Source organism: Ahaetulla prasina, chromosome 2, assembly GCF_028640845.1.
Source record: "Ahaetulla prasina isolate Xishuangbanna chromosome 2, ASM2864084v1, whole genome shotgun sequence".
NCBI lineage: Eukaryota > Metazoa > Chordata > Lepidosauria > Squamata > Colubridae > Ahaetulla > Ahaetulla prasina.
The window spans coordinates 16,222,238-16,243,877 of NC_080540.1; the positions used below are offsets into that span (position 1 = coordinate 16,222,238).

At 42.9% G+C, this 21,640-nt stretch overlaps 1 protein-coding gene across 2 annotated transcripts in view; it reads right to left on the minus strand.

The window, feature by feature from the left end:
- Nucleotides 1-12,236: 12,236 nt before the first annotated feature.
- The window catches only part of CLIC1 (chloride intracellular channel 1), a 65,880-nt gene continuing 56,476 nt past the window's right edge, over nt 12,237-21,640 (minus strand). For both annotated transcript variants that reach the window (XM_058168487.1, XM_058168486.1), the window contains exons 2-6: nt 18,181-18,290; nt 16,159-16,284; nt 15,574-15,680; nt 13,686-13,867; nt 12,237-12,600 (exon numbers count right to left, since the gene is read on the minus strand). In XM_058168487.1, coding sequence (XP_058024470.1) covers nt 12,439-12,600; nt 13,686-13,867; nt 15,574-15,680; nt 16,159-16,284; nt 18,181-18,290 — 687 coding nt within the window. In that variant the 3' untranslated portion in view covers nt 12,237-12,438. The remainder of the gene's footprint in view (nt 12,601-13,685; nt 13,868-15,573; nt 15,681-16,158; nt 16,285-18,180; nt 18,291-21,640) is intronic.

The following is a 21,640-nucleotide window of genomic DNA, read 5'->3' on the forward strand; positions in this document are numbered from 1 at the left end:
TAACTTCCTTTTTACAGGTTTTAATAACCACATAAACATGAGATGGGGCGAGATTTATAGACTGCATCTCCTTTGAGCTATTTGCTTGAGACTTGGATGAAGGATATCTTGGAAGGACATCTTGAGTTCACATTTCCAGCCTCTGTTGTGGAACAAATTCCAGAGTTTGGGAAAAACATCCGGCCGGAAAGCTGAATTGCTACTACACACCCAAAGAGACAGTTCTAGGCTGGAAGGACAAACTCTATGATTTAGAATACGTTTTGAATACAGTACACCTCTATTGTTCACAAATGCAATTATTTTTGGCCGTGTCTAATTTACAACTTTAATATCAGAATATTTAATACCGTTATGTCACTGGCAGCTCATCCTTTCCTCCATTAGAAATAGAATAATTTAATACTGTGCACAATGTACTTATAGAATTGGAAAGGGATTTCTCCACTGTTGCGGTATATGCATTTCTTTTATTTATACATCTGTTATCTTCCCTCTTAATTAAAATCCACCTGAATGAATAGTTCTGCAAGCCAATGTTTTTTTTTCCACCGATAGGAGAGATTTGTAGATTTCATATTGAGGATGCCAGTTCGTCTAATCTAAAGCAGATTAAAATCAGAATACAAAAGAAGGTGTAGCAATTATTGAAAATTCATAGTTAGACCCTGCAAGAACCAAAAAATGCAAGAACAATAACTAAAAAGACTTGATTTGGTTTGAATAAAACTTGAAATCAGATTAAAGGTAGTCCTCGATTTACAATCACATTTCCGTGGGATGATAGAGGACAGGAAGGCCTGGAGCAGTGATGGCTAACCTTTCTGCCCTCACATGTGAAAAGTGGGGGGGGAGCGTGGGGGGGTCGCATATGTGCATGCCCATACCCATAATTTAATGCGCGCGCCCCTGCTTTTGGCACTCGATGGCATGGTGGGCCTGGTAGGCCGTTTTTCGCCCTCCCCAGGCTCCAGAGGCATTCTTGGAGCCTGGGGAGGGTGAAAACGGCCTTTCTCACCCCCCACAGAGGCCCTCTGGAGGCCAAAAACAGCCCATTTGCCAACTTCCGGTGGGATTGGAAGGCCTGAAAATCAGCTGGCCGGCGCACGCATGCGCACTGGAGTTGAACTAGGGCAACGCTTGTATGCCCACAGATATGGCTCCGTGTGCCACCTCTGGCACGTGTGCCTAGAGGTTTGCCATCATGGGCCTGGAGGAACGTTGTCCATGGGGTCAAGAAGGTTCGGACACAACTTCGCGACCAACAACAATAACAATCTAGTGGAAAAGTATCAAAAAAGGCAAGATGATGGCAACAGATTTGAAATCAAATATTCCCCCCCCCTTTTTTTTTACATGCATTAACAGACATAAAAAGGAGCAGATCTTCCATTGCCTTGTTGTGGCTACAGTCTTCGCATTTTTTGAGCCTATTCCTTGCCCTTGAACACCCCAGCATTAAGTGCTCAATAGAATTCACATCAAGAGTCTTTTTGATATACTGGTTAAGATACCAGGCAAGAAACTGGGAGACTGTGAGTTCTAGTCCCACCTTAAATCCTTAGATGCAACTTAGAACTAAGGAGAAGTCAACACTTATTTGAAGACATTTTTTTAAAAAAAAGCAAATATACAAACAAACAAAAAAAGACTTTACTTCAGAGCACAAAAATGCCACGGAGAAAATATGAAATACAAATGAAATCGTAAACATGCACAAGTTTATGATCTTAAACCTCAGCCGGCAGGAGTCACTCAATAGTGACAAATTTAATATATTTAATGAATAAAAACATCAAATCAGTAGTGGGTAGCAAAACCTGTCGCTACCTGTTTGCTTATGCGCACACGTATGCATGTGTGATGATTCTGTGCATGCACAGAAGCGTCTGGTGTGGGTGGACGGAGCCTCCCGCCGCCGGCCGCTACCGATTCACCAATCCAGGTAGAACTGGTAGCAACCTACTACTGCGCCAAATCCATGCTAAGTAGTGTAGTATCAAGTGAGGTGTGTTCTGAGTAAGCAAGCCTGATGTTTAGTAGTGCTACTGAATTTATTGTCCTCTTTTGCCATCACTCTGCTAAACAAATAATTCCCTCAACACTGTCAAACTATTTACTAAATCTGCACTACTATTAATCTTCTCATCGTTCCCATCATCCATCTCCTTCCACTTATGACTGTAACTGTGTTGCTTGTATCCTTATGATTTATATTAATATTGATTGCTTCCTGATTGCTTATTTGTACCCTATGATTATCATTAAGTGTTGTCCGTTATGATTCTTGATGAACGTATCTTTTCTTTTTATGTATACTGAGAGCATATGCACCAAAGACAAATTCCTTGTGTGTCCAATCACACTTGGCCAATAAAAAATTCTATTCTATTCTATTTTTCAGACTCTGAAGTTCTTTGCTACATATTTTTGCAGGAAAAACATGTCCAAATCAGTTCATTTTCTTCCTTTTAAAAAAAAAGAGACAATTATGAAATTAAAAGTAATTGAAAGAAGGCTGCTGCTAATCACCAGAGCAGAAAGTTTAAAAGGGAGGATCGTTTGCCTAGCCCAGACCCACAAGTAAGGAGAAACATGAAAATCGACTTCTTAGCCGGCTATGCAATACTGCTCCTCTTTCTTCCCCCAGGTAAGTAGAAATTTCCGGGACGATGTAGATTTCAGAAAAAAAGAGAGTTTGATTCCTTGGTGTGCCTACAGATCTATTTGATTTATAATCCAGACTTTTCTCAAGGTGGCGAACAAACTATTAAAGTAGAAGCAGTTCAAAATGGAGACTGACAAAATAGAATAACAGACTAACGGAAGAGACCTTGGAGGTCTTCTAGTCCAACCCGCTGCTCAGGCAGGAAACCCTATACCATTGCAGATAAATGGTTGTCCAATCTTTATTTATTTATTTATTTATTTTATTTTGTCACACAGTATATATAAGGATAAGCATGAAATAACTATACAATATATAAGCATATATATGAGTATGAATATGTAATAACTATATTAATTGGATATAATGAAAGGAAACAATAGGACAGGAACAGTAGGCACGCTTGTGCTCTTATGCACGCCCCTTATAGACCTCTTAGGAAAGGGGTGAGATCAATAGTAGACAGTTTTTGGTTGAAGCTTTGGGGACTTTGAGAAGAGACCACAGAGTCAGGTAGTGTATTCCAAGCATTAACAACTCTGTTACTGAAGTCATATTTTCTGCAATCAAGATTGGAGCGGTTAACATTAAGCTTAAATCTATTGTGTGCTCGTGTATTGTTGCAATTGAAGCTGAAGTAGTCTTTGACAGGAAGGACATTGCAATAGATGGTTTTATGAGTTAAACTCAGATCATTTTGAAGGCACCATAGTTCTAAATTTTCTAAGCCCAGGATTTCAAGTTGGTCGCATAAGGTATTTTGTTGTATTCAGAGGAGTGGAGAACTCTTCTTGTAAAATGTTTCTGAACACATTCAATTGTATTGATGTCTGAAATGTGGTATGGGTTCCAGACAGTTGAGCTGTATTCAAGAATTGGTCTAGCAAATGTTTTATATGCTCTGGTTAGTAGTGTAGTGTTTCTGGAGAAGAAGCTACGCAAGATTAGGTTTACAATTCTTAAAGCCTTTTTTGCGATGTAGTTGCAGTGGGCTTTGGCACTTAGATCATTTGATATGAAAACTCCAAGGTCTTTAACAGGGTGGGGATCATCTGTAAGGTAATGTCCATCAAGCTTGTACTTAGTGTTTAGGTTCTTTTTTCCAATATGTAAGACTGAGCATTTGCTGGTTGAGATTTGGTGTTGCCAAGTTTTAGACCATTCAGATACAAAGTCAAGGTCTTTTTGGAGGATAGCTGTATTGTCTGTGGTGTTAAATAGTTTGACATCGTCAGCAAAGAGAACACAATTACTTGTAATATGGTCACAGAGATCATTAATGTATAATATGAAAAGTGTTGGTCCAAGAACGCTGCCTTGGGAAACGCCGCTATTGACAGGAACAGGATTTGTTAGAGCACTGCCAATTTGGACCACTTGTTGTCTGTTTGACAGGAAAGCTGTTATCCAATTGTGGAAGGGTCCTGAGATGCCGTAGGATTTTAGTTTTAGGAGAAGTTTATCATGTACTACTGAATCGAAAGCTTTACAGAAGTCTATGTAGATTGCATCTATTGTTTTGCCCTGATCAAGATTTGTAGTCCATATGTTTTTGCAGTGAAGAAGTTGTAAATTACATGATATTTTTTTCTGAAACCAAATTGTTTATTAGAGAGTAGGTTGTTTGTTTCTAGGTGGAGGGTAATGGATTGGTTGATGATAGATTCCATTACTTTGCAAGTGATGCAGCATAGAGAGATTGGTCTGTAATTTTCAACTAGGCTGGGGTCTCCTTTTTTGAAGACAGGGATGACCGTGGCTAATGACCAAAGTTTGGGAAGGGAACTGGTTGTGAAAGCTTTTTCAAAGATTATGCTTAGGGGTTCTGCTATATTAGTGGAAAGCTTTTTTAAGAAGTATGCACATAGTCCATCAGGTCCAATAGATAGGGATGGTTTCAGTTTGCGAAGAGCTTTTTCAACGTTATCTTCTATGAAATCTATATGTTTTTCTCTTTGAGAATTAGGGAAATATATCCTTGCCCTTTTCTCTGTGACAGCTCCTCAAGCTTTGTTCCATGCCTCTTCCCTGCTTTTTGTTCTTCAGGATCAGGGGTGTCAAACTCAATTTTGTTGAGGGCCGCATCAGGGTTGTGTTTGACCTTAGAGGGGCCGGGGTGGGCATGGCAAGAGTAGGGGTGGTCAGCTCAATGTCATTCATGTCGTGGGATTCCTGTGGTGGCCGGTGCACTCTGCCAGCGAAAACGGACTGCCGAGCTCCATTTTTGGCTGCAACAACCTCCTACAATCCTCTGCCAGCAAAAATGGAGTTCGCAAGGGCGGTGCTCATCTCCGTTTTCTAAGCTGAAGAGCCAGCGCTGTCCAAAGATGTCTCCGTGGTCATGTGGCTGGCATGACTAAATGCCAAAGGCACACAGAATGCTGTTACCTTCCCACCAAAGGTGCTCCCTATTTTGCTACTTGCATTTTTTACATGCTTTCAAACTGCTAGGTTGGCAGAAGCTGGGACAAGTAACGGGAACTCACCGTTACGCGGCACTAGGGATTTGAACCGCTAAACTGCTGATCTTTTGATTGACAAGCTCAGCGTCTTAGCCACTGAGCCACCGTGTCAACTTAGATAGGTTTAAATTGAATTAACTAAATTAACTAAATTAAATTAATTAAATTAAATTAACTTAGGTTTAAATTGGACAGGAAAAGGCCAAGAAGAATAAAGATGGGACATGAAGACATTTTTGAAAAAGAACTGGGGTGGAGCCCTCGGGCTCTTGAAATTCCCCAAAATTGTTTGCAAAAATGGGAGTCTGTTCTGTTTCATGCTGTATGTGACTGTAACAAATAAATTATTGGAGGCAAAAAATGTGATTTGATGGCATTTTTGCTAAAGTCTCGGGTAGGAATAGATGAAACCTTATTCATTTTAAGTTCAGGAGGTGAAGTTTAGAAGAATGTGGCGTTATCGGGGCTTTCTGATCTTGGTTGTTTTGCTCATAGACATTTCATTACCCAATTCGATAACAAGATCAGTGTTAGATCCTATGATGGAAGAGACAGACACAGATCTTTCAGTAACAAAAGCTCTTTATTAGTAGACCAGTATAATCCAACAGAGTGCTAATCTGGCAGTGTCCTCTTTTATAGAGGGCTGCCAGACAGCTTAACCAATGAGTTTTAAGTATTTTCCCTCCTTTTTGGAGGACCTGAGTGAAACCTCTAGCTCACTCCTTATATGGTACATAACAATCAGTGCCAGAAATCTCTTCAAAGAAACTTTGTTGTTTATAAAAGCAACTTCTTTGAAAGTGAGAAAATGCTGGAAGAGAACTAGAAAGAAAAGGCTCTTTCAAGAAAGTCTTCAAGCAGAAACTAGATGGCCATTGCAAGGAGGTGGCACATCTTTGTGTCAAACAAGCAGATTAAACCAGAAGCTCTTCTGCATATCAATTGGGTGATAAGATATCATATCACGTTTAAATCTCTTTTACCTAAAGAATATCTTCACTTTTGAAAAACAAACTTGCGTAGGAAGTTAGCACCCACCCCTCTCCTAGGAAAATGAAATATTTTAGGAAATATTAAAAAGGCAGAATATATTTCCCTGGATGAGAAATGTGTTTTAGAGCAGGGGTCTCCAACCTTGGCAACTTTACGACTTATGGACTTCAACTCCCAGAATTCCTCAGCCAGCAAAGCTGGCTGAGAGAATTCTAGGAGTTGAAGTCCACAAGTCGTAAAGTTGCCAAGGTTGGAGACCTCTGCTCTAGAGTGCTTCATATACAGCGTATATACATATACTGTATATTTTTAATATACAGCGTTTGAATTTAGATTTTTAAACTGGGTATTGTATTTTAAATTTTTTTGGATTATTGTTGTTTTATCTGCTGTACACCACCCTGAGTCTTCGGAGAAGGGCGGTATAAAAATTTGAAAAATAAAAAATAAAAATAAATAAAATATGATTCTATTTCTCTCCTGACAAAATCTGATGCTTCAGCTGAAACTATTTTAATTCTATCTTGTGACATTACAAACTTTTGTGAAGACAAAACTCTATTGCTGTGTTTGCAGGATCCCCTCTGCAATGCTACGTTTGCCTCTTCCCCACCATCTCCCCGCTGGATTGCTTGAAATTTGCCACAGCGTGTGGCCCATCGCAGAAGTGTCTCACATCTGTGGCGAATGGTCATAAAGGTGAGACCGCCGTGTTTCTCGTTGCTTATGCAAAACTTTTCACGTTTGGATCCTATTCCTTCAAAAGCCAGGAAAGGAAATGTGAGGTAGCTTAAATAGGAATCCCAATATTAACCTCACCCTTTTGCAAAGGTGGTATTCAGCCGGATCAGACCGGTTCGGACAAACCTGTAGCGGTGACTATGGATGGGCCCGCCCCCACCCACCCGCTTGGATTAATGCTGTCCTATTTAGCCACGTTTTCAAGACAGGGCGCATGCGCGAAGGCCGGGAACATGCACAGAAGGTGTGCGCATGAAGCGAGGGTGAGGAAAGCTGGGTGCATGTGCGAAAGGCGCACACGGTGAACCAGTGGTAAGAATATGTGAAACCCACCGCTGCCCCTTTGGTTTTTCTGCTTGAGCAACTTGATTGGGTCAACGCAAATGGGCACAAGAAAGATACCTGAGAAATGGGAGGCGCATCATCAAATGCTTGAGGGAAATCTCCCATGTGGTCCTACCAGAAAGACTGGGTCAAACTCAAAGGCCAATGAAATGGAAAGGCCATGATTGGACAAAGGGGTGGTATTTGTGATTGACCTTCCATCTGGCCTTGACTCTCCTCTGTCTCTCTCTCTCCCAGGTGCCCTTGAACTGGTGATCCATGAGAAGACCTGTGCGGATCCTTCCATGTGTGGCGCTCGGGGTATTCGAAATATATTGGGGATCAATTTCACCTACAACACTTTCTGCTGCTCCACTGAGCTGTGCAATGGGGTGGCTGGAGAGTTCAGTACCTTCTGGAGGCTGCTGGTTTTTACCCCATTTTTGTTTATGCTGGTCTATCTCTGTTGAGTCATCCCAAAAGCAGCCCCATGTAATGGTAAAGGATAGCACTACAGCTCACTGTTAGCTATAATTATCACCTCCTATTTAACCCAACGGACCTGGGAGCCCCAAAATGCTACACAGGAGGAACTCAGACATATCCTGTCCTCTTCCTTCCCTGTCTTGGGATAATGTCTCAATTTTGCTAAGGGAAAATAAAGAATTTATAATCTGCTTGAGTCTATCAACCTTTCATTAAAAAGGAGAGGGAAAAGCTTTCTAAGACAATAAAGGAATCGAAAGACTTCACTATCTCTTTTGTTTATTTCATTATCCTTATCTTCATTTTACTGCCTAAATCTGAAATGTAGTTGTATTTATTTGCTCATCAAATTTGCATGCCACCCAACTCTTAACAATTCTGGGAGGGGCAAGGACCTCTTTCGTGTGTTTAAGTCTTTATTTGCATTTCAACATAATGGATTGGTGGTGATTTAACTGCTAAGTAAAACCATGAGCCATGGTGGCACAGTGGTTGGAGTGCAGTACTGCAGGCTACTTCTGCTGACTGCCGGCTGCCTGCAATTTGACAGTTCGAATCTCAGCAGGCTCAAGATTGGCTCAGCCTTCCATCTTTCTAAGATGGGTAAAATGAGGACCCAAATTGTTGGGGGGGCAATATGCTGACTCTGTAAATCTCTTAGAGACGGCTATAAAGCAGTATATAATTTTAAGTGTTATTGCTATTCAGGGGTGGGTTTCCAAATTTTTAGCAAGGGGTTCTCTGCCCGGTTGGTGAGTGGGTGTGATCATGGTGGGCGTGGCCTAGTCAGCCTCCTGCACCATGGTGGGGATGGGGGGGGGGCTTTTTGTCCTCCCCAGGCTTTGGAGGCTTTTCTTGAGCCTCCAGGAGGGCGAAAATGGCCTCCCCAGGGTTCGGAGGCCCGCTGGAGGCCAGAACTTCCAGCCTTCACAAACTTCTGGTAGGCCCGTTTTTCACCGTCCCCAAACCTCCACGCATGCCCTGCACTAACCTGCATCCAAAACAGGCTGCATGGGGGTTCCTGGGAGGGGAGGGGCAGGGTGGGCGGGGCCAGCCAGGAGTGGGATTTGGGGGTTCTCTGAACTGCACAGAATCTTAGCTAGAGGTTCTCCTGAACCCCTGCAAACCCCCAGCAGCCCACCCCTGTTGCTATTGCTAAGTAATACCGATAGAGAAGTAGTTAGAGAAATGATGACATCTTTGAGAACAGTGGTCAAGTCAGTGATCTAGCATCCCACAGAGCGGTGATAGAACTCTACAGGAAGGGAATCCGAAATCCACAGCATGCAACACCTTTCTTAGATTAAAAAAATCACCTGTGCGGATCCTTCCATGTGTGGCGCTCGGGGTATTCGAAATATATTGGGGATCAATTTCACCTACAACACTTTCTGCTGCTCCACTGAGCTGTGCAATGGGGTGGCTGGAGAGTTCAGTACCTTCTGGAGGCTGCTGGTTTTCACCCCATTTTTGTTTATGCTGGTCTATCTCTGTTGAGTCATCCCAAAAGCAGCCCCATGTAATGGTAAAGGATAGCACTACAGCTCACTGTTAGCTATAATTATCACCTCCTATTTAACCCAACGGACCTGGGAGCCCCAAAATGCTACACAGGAGGAACTCAGACATATCCTGTCCTCTTCCTTCCCTGTCTTGGGATAATGTCTCAATTTTGCTAAGGGAAAATAAAGAATTTATAATCTGCTTGAGTCTATCAACCTTTCATTAAAAAGGAGAGGGAAAAGCTTTCTAAGACAATAAAGGAATCGAAAGACTTCACTATCTCTTTTGTTTATTTTTCTTGATGTGCATGCACATCAAGAAAAATAAAATCAGTTTGTACTAAAGCTTTCTCAAGCTTGACGAGAAGAGAAAATAAGTTCAGGAAACATAAATTTTAAGGAAAATGTGTCTCACCCTTTGTAAGATACACAGGTCCCTTGACTGGTGGAAAACAGAACTCAAAGAAATATTCTTTTAGATTAACAAGCATGGATGTTATTTTATTTCATTATTTTCAGGGCAATCTCTCAAAAGATATACCGTATATACTCGAATATAAGCCGATCCGAGTATAAGCCGAGGTCCCCAATTTTACCCCAAAAACTGGGGTAAACTGGGGACTCGAGTATAAGCCGAGGGTGGGAAATGAGGCACCTACCGGTTGGGGAAACCCTCCCTCCCTCAGCTGAGAAGGCTGGCGGCTCCCCCGCCCCGCCCTCTCACTGCACCGGCAGGGCTTCAGTCCGGTAAAATGTGAAAAAAAGGGAAAAAAAAACCTCGAGTATAAGCCGTATATACTCGAGTATAAGCCGAGGGTGGAAATGAGGCACCTACCGGTTGAAACCCTCCTCCCTCAGCTGAGAAGGCTGGCGGCTCCCCGCCCGCCCTCTCACTGCACCGGCAGGGCTTCAGTCCGGTAAAATGTGAAAAAGGAAAAAACCTCAGTATAAGCCGTATATACTCAGAGTATAAGCCGAGGGCTTAAAAAAAAAAAAAAAAAAAGGCTGAGCGCCAAAGAATTGAGGCCTTTGAACTATGGTGCTGGAGAAGACTCCTGTGAGTCCCTTGACTGGTGGAAAACAGAACTCAAAGAAATATTCTTTTAGATTAACAAGCATGGATGTTATTTTATTTCATTATTTTCAGAGCAATCTCTCAAAGGATATACTTGACTTTGCAAAAATAATTGCTCAAAATCAAACTTTCCCAGCCTCTTTTTTTTCAAGGCAATTCTCATCATCCTCCAGATCTTGGAGCTAAAGTCCATATCAGCTAGGAAGTATTCTTACTATTATTCAAGAATCCATAGATTACAACTGTAGAATCTGCTTACAAATGATTTTGCAATTTGAGAGTCATTGGTTACCCTCAAGCTAAGATGCTATAATTTAATAGTATTAATGACCACAATAGTCTTTGTAAGGCAGAGAAGACTTGCTTGATGGGTAAGGAAAACCATCTTCCAAATTGTCAACCAGAATAATTCCTACGGGCCATTTTAAGGAATCCATGTTCTTTAAACTTTAACTAGAATATATATTAAAGCAGGGGTCTCCAACCTTGGCAACTTTAAGACTTGTGGACTTCAACTCCCGGAATTCCTCAGCCAGCTGGCTGAGGAATTCCGGGAGTTGAAACCCACAAGTTTTAAAGTTGCCAAGGTTGGAGACCCTGTATTAAAGCATGTAATTGGGTTTTTTTTCCATATAGCCAAAGGGTTCATTGGGAAGCACTACAGATCAGTTCCCCAGTTGCAATGTACGACTGTGAAAGTTGGACCATAAGAAAGGCTGAGCGCCAAAGAATTGAGGCCTTTGAACTATGGTGCTGGAGAAGACTCCTGTGAGTCCCTTGGACTGCAAGGCGATGAAACCGGTCAGTCCTAGAGGAGATCAACCCTGACTACTCTTTAGAAGGTCAGATCCTGAAGATAAAACTGAAATACTTTGGCCATCTAATGAGAAGGAAGGACTCACTGGAGAAGAGCCTAATGCTAGGAAAGATTGAGGGCAAAAGAAGAACGGGACGACAGAGAACGAGGTGGCTGGATGGAGTCACTGAAGCAGTAGGCGTGAGCTTAAATGGACTCCAGAGGATGGTAGAGGACAGGAAGGCCTGGAGGAACGTTGTCCATGGGGTCGCGATGGGTCGGACACGACTTTGCAGCTAACAACAACAGATCAGTTCTGACCTGGCTCACACGTTTAATGTTCTCTTCAACTGTAAAGTTTGCGTTGACGAGAATCAGGATCAACTCGTGACTTCATGGCTACATTTGCACGTGTTTTTTACAACAGTTTGAAAGTGGCTTGGTCTTGCTTTCTTCCAAGAGATTTGTGTTTTGTCTTCCTGGCTTATCCTACAATCTGGTGTCGGCTGGTAGTCTCACATCTGCAAAGTTGATTAGGGAGGCTAAAAAAATATGAAGAACAGTTGCAGAAATTGGGTATGTCTAGTTTAATGAAAAGAAGGACTAGGGGTGACATGATAGATTACAGTTCCGATATCTCAGGGGCTGCCACAAAGAAGAGGGAGTCAAGCTATTCTCCAAAGCACCTGAGGGCAGGACAAGAAGCAATGGGTGGAAACTAATCAAAGAGAGAAGCAACCTACAACTAAGGAGAAATTTCCTGACAGTTAGAACAATTAATTAGTGGAACGACTTGCCTCCGGAAGTTGTGGATGTTCCATCACTGGAGCTTTTTAAAACGAGATTGGACAACCATTTGCCTGAAATGATATACGGTTTCCTGCCTGAACGGGAGGGGTGGACTAGAAGACCTCCAAGGTCTCTTCTGCATACTCAACTGGTCCAACTTTGCAACTGTCAAAGCAACATTGCCTTTTTTTCTGAGCAACCTTCATGAAATGTTGAATAACCTCAAAGTCAGGATTCATACATAGCTTGCTCCATCTGGTTTGCAGAATTATCCAGCGTTGTGTCTCATAACTACCAAAGTAACCCAATTATTCCTCTAGCCATCGTTGTATCATGCAACACCTTATAATTATTTGCCTCTCCTTTGGGCAGGGAACAAGTACAACAAGAAACTTCCTATTTTTAAAAACATGTATTTTTTTATTTATTTCATATTTGCTCATATTTAAATTTGAATCATTTTTTCCCTCCAGAAAACAGACACTCCCCCTCCGGTGGCCAGACACAAATACATATGTTAAAATACCCGCAGAGATGCCCAAATCCAAGAATCCCTGCCAGCGAAGCCCTGTGTCCCTTCTCCACATTTTAAAAGTTTACTACTTCAAAGCTTTGGCAACCAGCTCATAAGCTAATTCAATTTCTTCATCATCTGGGCAGGTGCTAGAAAACTCCTCACGCGCGTAGGCATTCTTAAGATAGCGATGGATGCCGCGGAATTCCTCAGGAATGGTAAAGTCACGGTATTTCTTGCAAACCACCTGTCGGGAGGAGAACAACCACAAATTATTTTGCGGCTTCAACCTACTGATCAATCGGTACATTCTTTAAGGAAGAATTCTGTAAGGAAGGAGCCTTCGTGGTTGAGTGGTTGGAATGCAGTATTGCAGACAAACTCTGCCCCACAGCCTGGAGTTCGATCCTGACGGGACTCACGATTGACTCAGCCTTCCATCCTTCCAAGGTGGGTAAAATGAGACCCCAGATTGTTGGGGGCAATATGCTGACATTGAAAGCCACCAAAGCAGGGGTCTCCAACCTTGGCAACTTTAAGCCTGGCGGACATCAACTCCCAGAATTCCCCAGCCAGCAAAGCTTTAAGCCAGGCTTAAAGTTGCCAAGGTTGGAGACCCCTGACCCAGAGAGTGCTGCAAAGTCTAAGAGCTATAGCTATTATTACCGTATTTCCCCAAAAATAAGACCCGGTCTTTTTTTTTTAACTCCAAAAGAGGCATTAGGTCTTATCTCCCGCTGTCTCACCTCATGTTGGCGCCATCTACAGTCCCACCCAGCAGGAGCCCGTGTAGCTGCTGCCGGCTCACTTTTTCTCTGGCTGCTTGCCACCGCTCGCGCACGGTGCCCCTGGCCTCTGTTTCACCATCAGAAGCCTTGAGAAAAGGCCTCTGCAGCCGAGACACGAGCTCTGACGGCGCCTCTGATGGCAAAATGAAGGCCGGGAGATGCTGCGTGGGTCAATCCGGATCTTGTGTCTCGGCTGCAGACGCCTTTCCTGAGGGCATCTGAGAGCGAAACGGAGGCCGGGGGAGGGCGACACATGCAAGTCGTCACCCCCTGGGGATGCTGTAACGGTCGTAAGTGTGAAAAATGGTCGTAAGTCACTTTTTTCAGTGCCGTTGTAACTTTGAACAGTCACTAAGTGAATTGTTGTAAGTCAAGGACTACCTGTACAAAACCAGGAGATGAAAATGTCATTCTTCCAGCATTTTTTCCGCCAACTGTATGCTTCTGGGAAGCTTACAAATAGGGTGTGAAGGAAATCACACACCCTTATTTCCCGTTCCCCATAGATAATTTACAGGCGCCCTGTCTCTGAAAAGTTTTTCACCTTGACGATATGGAGTTTGGGCAGCAGATTGCAGTCTGCCAACGTAAGTTCATTTCCGTCAAGAAATTTGCGGTTGGACTGTCCTTCATCTTCCGCGCTGTTCTCGTCCACCTCTTCGGGTTGAGGCGTCATCAAATAAACATCCAGCACTTTCAATGCTTTCAGTAAACCTTTCTCAAGGTCTGGGAATTGAAGAGTGGGGTGGGAAGGAAGAGGGATAAGAGTTACCAATGAAAAATATAAATGAGAAGTCAACACAGCTGGAAGGATTCAATTGGTCACCAAATTGGGAAGAAGCTTTAGAACAAGACGAACAAGGGAGATACAAAGAGGAAGCCAACAGTAATAGGAGACAGAAGGTAGAGCCCCAGCCTAGATAATAGCCTGACAAACAAAATTTGAGTTCAAAGCAGGAGGGGTGGCAAAAGCAGCTCAGAAGGGACCCTCCCTAGTTTTGGGGGAAATAAGTGAAGGAAGAGTTCGAGTGTCGTGGTGGCCTTGTGATAAAGACACTCGCCTCCCACTCAGAAGGTTGAGAGTTCAATCCTAGGTTACAGCAGATGTTTTCTTTCTCTTATCGCGTAAAGAAAAAAAGTATCTGCTGTGAACACCATGTAGGTATCAGGAAGGGCATCAGGCCAGTATATGCTCAGCTCCATCCAGTCGCCCCGACTCTACCCTGAATTAAGGGACTACAGGGTCATTAAAAAAAAAAAAGGGAGGGAAGGGAGGGGTACTTTCAGACTCGATAACCTTACAATAAAGGTGGAGCTAGTAATCCTGGATCTACTTCTGGTCTGGATTACTTTGCAAGCTTGACAGTATCCAAGAAGAAAGTAAATAGGGCCAGTGAGATTCAAGGTATGGAACTAGAAAAAAAGAAGAACATTAGTGAGAGGGCAGGAAGAGGATCGATTCCACCTCTAGGATTTTTGGGGTGAACACAAAATGAGGCATCGTAGCAACTGGTGGGAAATGAGGGACAACTAAACGTTAGACAACAATGATTTTTTGTTTCGTTTTAAAAATTGTTCTTATTGTTTTTAATGGAAGCTGCCCAGGGTCGTTTGGAGGTCGGGTAGCCTCTGAACTGTACACATGTAAAAAAAAAAAAAAGCCAAATAATGTCAAAGAAAAGATTTAGCTAGTAAAGATTAAAGCCAACAGGTAATGAAGTAATTGACAGATGATTTCGCAGGTCGAAGCAATTTGCAAGCACAAATAATGTTACGTTACACACAGACGAGAATGGAGTTGAAAGTTAGAAATGTTGAGAGTCCATTGGAGTTGGGTGGCTTATAATTTCATATCAATAAAAATAAATAAGCAAACACGCAATGAGAAATTCCACTTGGGAGCTGGGTGGCTTATAAATTCGTATCCATAAAAATAAATGAACCACCAATGAGAAACTCCACTTGGGAGCTATTACCAAATATTGTAGGGTTGACTGCTGTTTTCTTACAATTCAACTGGCTAGCCACCCCCATTTTCACGTCGATCTATTGCATTCTGCCTTCCGTTCACTCTTTTCTCCCTCCCCCTTTTTTAAATAGGCAGTTCCTTATTGGTTCCTGAGGCTTTCTTTCCCCCAATGAGAGCATTTCCTTAACCTTATACCGCCACGCAGACTCTTTCACAAATGTTAAGGTTTCCCACAAACGTACTTACTTTCTCCTGTTGGTTATCCATATATTGTACAAGTGACACTTTGTGGGAAATGAGCCGAAGAATTTTGGATTGAAGAAGAGAAACCAAAAGAGAAAGAAGAAAGTGAAAAAGCAAGGTTGAGGAACACAACCCAACCACAGAGCAAGGAAAATGAATTCCCAAGAGTTAAGCCATCACGTAAGAATAGCAATCAGGACTTGTGGTCCAAGATACTCACTGGCGTTGAGGGATGGGTTTGAGTTCTTGATATAGGCAGAGAATTTGGCAAAGACATCAAGGCCAGCTGTGTTAGATTCAGGGTTATTAGCAGCCAGCTTTGGATACCTAAGGAAGAAGTAAATATATATATATCCATGGAATTTGATAATAATCATATGAAATTCTCTCTATATCCCCAAATCCACTTTGCCAATCAGCCAGGGATGGGACCCTTCCGGTTTAACAACCAGTACGGTGATCGCTGTGCGTGTGTACGCAGTTTGAAGAAATCTTCTCTTCCGCATTTCTCCAGGGAGAAACACAGCTGAGGCGTGGCAACATGTTCTGCCACGCAAATCAGCTAAGAAGATAAAGGTAAGAAAATAGCGTGGGTAGGTGAGTGGGCCCATTTGATCAGGACAAACCGGTTTGCTCCCAGCTGATCATCGGAGCTACCGGTTCACCCGAACCGGTAGAATCCCATCCCTGCAATCAGCTCTATGGGTCTTTCCCCCTCTTCCCCCCTCTGTGTGGCAACTGAAGGAGAGAGAAAAATGGCTGCTGACGGGTTCAGTTCAAAGTTGACACTTTGTTTAGTTCGTACTTAGGAGGGCACAGAACTTCTTCCAGGAATTCTTCAATCTTGTTAGTGTCCGTATGGACCTCGGTCCCGTACATCAGGAATGGGAGCTGGCCTCCAGGACAAAGCTTCTGCACGGCTTCAGTTCTCCTGAGAAGAAGAGGGAAATGTAGGCAAGGAATGAAAAATGGATATGGATAAAGCCCCAAGTGGCCTCAACGGCTCTCAGAGAGGGGCTAACCAAATGATTGCAAAGAAATACAGTGCTTACACACACACACACATACACACACACCTCCATCCTGTCAGAACTTATCCTTCCATCCCCCTTCCCACCCCTCCATCAGTACGGATGAAGCAATTACCAGGCACATACTACCACATGTGGTGGACTTGTAAAAAAGCAAGGAAATTTTGGTTACAAATTCAGACATGGCTAGAAAAAATGGTTGGACAACGTATAGAATTTAAGCCAGAATTATTTCTATTAGGCATTATAACAGACAGCTACAGCAAAGGGCCAATATACCTAATACTACACATCCCGACAGCAGCGAGAATGGTGTATGCACAGCAATGGAAAAATGAAAACACCCCCTCAGAAAAGGAGGTAATAAGGAAGATATTAGTATGCGCAGAAACGGATAGACTAACGTTAGGATTAAAAAACAAAGGAGAGACAGAATATGATGACACATGGAACAGATTTTATCAATGGCTGGAAGCAGGAGGTGGGAATCGGAACACGAAAAAATTAGGGTAAGTTGACCCGGAATGAGATATTATATGTGCATTTGAATGAATACGTTGGTCAAAAATAATTGTACAAGACTAGCACTGTGTAAGGAGTGTATATGTTATTTGTCTTTTACTTTGGTTTTCACGGCGGATGAAATGCCAGGACAGTCACACTGTGTTCGATATACTTATATGTAAATAATAAAAATATACTTTAAAAAAAAAGAATGGATGAAGCTTCTTGGATGAGAAGCAAAATGTCTTCCATCTTCTTGAAGGAAAAACAGCAGTCCAGCACCTTTGAGACAGCTAGTTTACAAATAGTCCTCGACTTACGACGACAATTGAGCCCAAAATTTGCATTGTGCAACAAGGCAGTTCTTAAATGAATTTTGCCCTGCTTTGTGATCTTTTTTGCCAAGTTGTTCAGTGAATCACTGCAGCTGTTAGCTGAATCGTGCAGTCTTTAAGCCAATATGACTTCCCCCATTGCCTTTGCTTGTCGGAAGCCATCTGGGAAAAGTTACAATTGGTGATCAGCAGGAACGGCGCAATGGTCCTAAATACCAGCCAACTGCCAAGTGCCCAAAATTTTGATCATGTGACCCTGGAGATGCTGCAATGGATGTTTACGTGTCAATACTGGGTTATAAGTCACGTTTTTTCAGGGCTATTGTCACTTTAAAAGATCGCTAAACAAAAGATTGTAAGTTGAGGACTACCTCTAACCTAAATTAGATATGTTCATGAGTTTGACCAGACCTCCCAACCAACTTCTTTCCATATTTTTGGGACTTCTGTTCCCAGAACTGAATGGGATCTAGCTGGGAATGTTGAGAGATTAGATTACATTAGATTAACAGAGTTGGAAGGGACCTTGTAGGTCATCTAGTCGAACTCCCTGCCCAAGCAGGAGACCCTACACCATTTCTGACAGATGGCAGTCCGGTCTCTTCTTGAAAGCCTCCAGTGATGAAGCTCCCACAACTTCCGAAGGCAACTTCTGTTCCATTGGTTGATTGTTCTCACTGTCAGAAAATTTCTCCTTATTTCTAGGTTGAATCGCTCCTTGGTCAGCTTCCATCCATAATTCCTTGTCTGGCCTTCAGGTGCCTTGGAAAACATCTTGACCCCCTCCTCTCTGTGGCAGCCCCTCAAATATTGGAACACTTGTTATCATGTCTGCCCTGGTCCTTCTCTTCACTAGACTAGTCATGCCCAGTTCCTGCACCTGTACATCGTATGTTTTAGCCTCCACTAACCAGTAGCCTCAGGAGGATAGGATAGGATTAGTGTTGTCTCACCTACCTTTTGGTGTCCACTGTGGTGACATTGAAGGTCACTCCCTTGAGCCAGAGAACCATAAAGAGTCGTTGGGAGAAGGGGCAATTCCCAATTTTGGCTCCATCGCTGCCAGCCTGCAAAAGCCAAAGCCAAAAATCGAGGTTTAGATACAAGCATCAAAATGTAACTCAACAGTTTAGCAGAAATCCCGCTGGGTCTATAGCTGACATTGCCCTGGAATTGGTAGCAAGAGGAGTAACAGGAGTTTCATATATCTGGGTAAATGAATGGCAGGGCCTCACTTGATGGCTGGAAAAAGTCAGCAATCCCTGTGAACACCACTAGATGCAGCCATTTCATAGAAATATGGTGACAATCTTCACAGAATTGCTTTATACCAGGAACAGCCAAAGAGATTGTCCGTCTTTCTTTCTTTCTTTCTCTCTTTCTTTCTTTCTTTCTTTCTTTCTTTCTTTCTTTCTTTCTTTCTTTCCTTCCTTCCTTCCTTCCTTCCTTCCTTCCTTCCTTCCTTCCTTCCTTTATTCTCTCTCTCCCTCCCTCCCTCTCTCACACACAGCCTTTCTTACATCCTTTCTTTTACTTTTATCCCACCCCTTCTTCCTTTTTCCAAAATACCTACCATCTCTACTAATTCCACCATCACGTTTTTCCTTCTAAAAAAATACCTTGGCTTCTTGTCACTGGCTTTCTCATTAGATACCAAATTGTTCCTCCTAAGATCCTTTTCTCTTTTCATCAGGGGTGGGTAATCTATACACATGCAGGCCTAACTTATAAAGGCATATGGGAAAGACATGGCGGAGAGAGTCTGCCGAAGGATCAGTCAAATAACAGACAGCCTAGCCCAGTGATGGCGAACTTATGGCACACGGACCACAGGTGGCATGTGGAGCCATATCGGTGGAATAGAATAGAATAGAATAGAATTTTTTATTGGCCAAGTGTGATTGGACACACAAGGAATTTGTCTTGGTGCAGATGCTCTCAGTGTACATAAAAGAAAAGATACCTTCATCAAGGTACAACATTTACAACACAATTGATGGTCAATATATCAATATAAATCATAAGGATTGCCAGCAACAAGTTATAGTCATACAGTCATAAGTGGAAAGAGATTGGTGATGGGAACTATGAGAAGATTAATAGTAGTGCAGATTCAATAAATAGTCTGACAGTGTTGAGGGAATTATTTGTTTAGCAGAGTGATGTTCTTGTGTCTAGTTGTTCTGGTGTGCAGTGCTCTATAGCGTCGTTTTGAGGGTAGGAGTTGAAACAGTTTATGTCCAGGATGCGAGGGATCTGCAAATATTTTCACGGCCCTCCAGCACACATGCGTGCGCCAGCCAGCTGATTTTCAGGCCTTTTGGGCCCACCGGAAGTCGGGAAACTGGCCATTTCCAGCCTCCAGAGGGCCTCTGGGGGTGTGGGGAAGGCCATTTTTGCCCTTCCCAGGCTTCTAGAAAGGCTCTGGAGCCTGGGGAGGGAGAAAAACAGGCCTACCAGGCCCGTCGTGCCATCACGTGGCAAAAGTGGGGGGAGCCCGGGAGGGTTGCGCATGCATGTGCAGGGTCTACTGAATTATGGGTGTGGGCACACGCGCGCACGAGTCCCCCCATGCTCCCCCCGCTTTTGGCACATGACAGCAAAAAGTAACAAGCTGGAAGGGACCTTGGAGTTGGAAGGGACCTTGGAGGTCATCTAGTCCAACCCCCTGCTCATACAGGAGACCTATACCAGGAATTCAAACCGCTGACCTTTCTGATTGACAAGCTCAGCGTTTTAGCCACTGGCTTAGCCCATAAGTGGATCGTGGATGTGGCAAGAGAATGAGAAGAAACACACACATCCCCTTAATTTCTGAATTATAAGGGAGATGAGGGAATTATTTCTGTCAATGTAGTTCTACAATAAAGTGGAATTAGCTCATCTGGTTGTGGTTCCTATTTGGTTTACCAAGAAAGGCTGACATCACTTCTCTCTTTTTTTTTTCTTCCTCCAGACCATCAAGGTTTCCGACCACAAATGCAGAAAAACAGCAGCAAAGTCTGCTATCTTTCAGAGGCAGGAAATTCATCAAAATTAGAGTTTAAGCCCCAATGTTAATGTTATTTCTGATCTAAGACTTTCCAAAATTCCTCCCTAACATCTGTCTTGGCTCAAAGACATAACATGGCATTACCCAGTCAAAAGGCAACAGGGCTTCCTTTGTTTTTCCCTTGAAGACGTTTCACTTCTCATTCAAGAAGCTTGTTCAGTTCTACCATGGATTGAAGAAGCTTCTTGGATGAGAAGCGAAACGTCTTCAAGGGGAAACCAAGAAAGTCTACTTGCCTTTTGAAAGAGCACCTCTGGGACAACCATGACCTGGATATCTGAGAATCTCCTTAAGATATGGCACTACCCATTTATGCATTACTGCCATTTATCCCCACATACCACTTTAAGGCATCCTCTGACCATACAGAAAACTTGGTCGGCCATTTTAAAATCTTGCCTCAAACCCACCTATTGGGTGAAGTCCTTCTTAACTCCTTTGATCAACTGGAATTCAAATTGGGGCCGCAAGTTGGGGAGACAGTGGGGGCTTCTCCATTTCCAAATATACTATAAATTCCTTGGACAAAACAAGTTTTCTTGTTCTCTGCATATACCATAAAACACTACTGTGTTTCCCCAAAAATAAGACCCTGTCTTATATTTTTTTGAACCCCAAAATAAGCGCTTGGCCTTATTTTTGGAAAGGTCTTATTATTTTGGGCCGCTTGGAATAAGATGGGGCTCCTCTTGCTGTCTTACCAGATTTCCAGCTCTTTCTCCGTAACCCTAACCAGACTGGCTGCGCATGTGTTTAACTATTTTGGGGGAGGGCTTATTTTGGTGAGAAATACATTACATGAGAGCCAGTTTGGTCTAGTGGTTAAGGCACCAGGCTAGAAACCAAGAGATTTTGAGTTCTAACCCCTCTTTAGCCATGAAACCCATCTGGGTGAGTGTCTCCTAGCCAGACTCACCTCGCAGGGTTTCTGTTGTGGAGAACATAGAAAGAGGTGTGTTGGACTTAGTAACTGTTCAAAGTTACAGTAGACATATACACCCGAAAAAAAAAATTATGACCTCATTTTGAAGATACAATGAAGAGAGAGAGAGAGAGAGAGAGAGAGAGGAGGGAGAGATGGCAACCAACGCATCTTTATGGCCACAATCACAATCACAATCAGATCATCTTTAGCATCCCACAGTCACATGCCCACAATTTTTAATGTCTTTTGCCAGTTTCTGGCACTTCCAGTTTGTGGTAAAAAAAAAAATACCCACTGAGTAAAATGGATTCATTTAACAACCTCCATATTTACTTACTCAAATACTTTGGCCACCTAATGAGAAGGAAGGACTCACTGGAGAAGAGCCTAATGCTGGGAATTATTGAGGGCAAAAGAAGAACGGAATGACAGAGAATGAG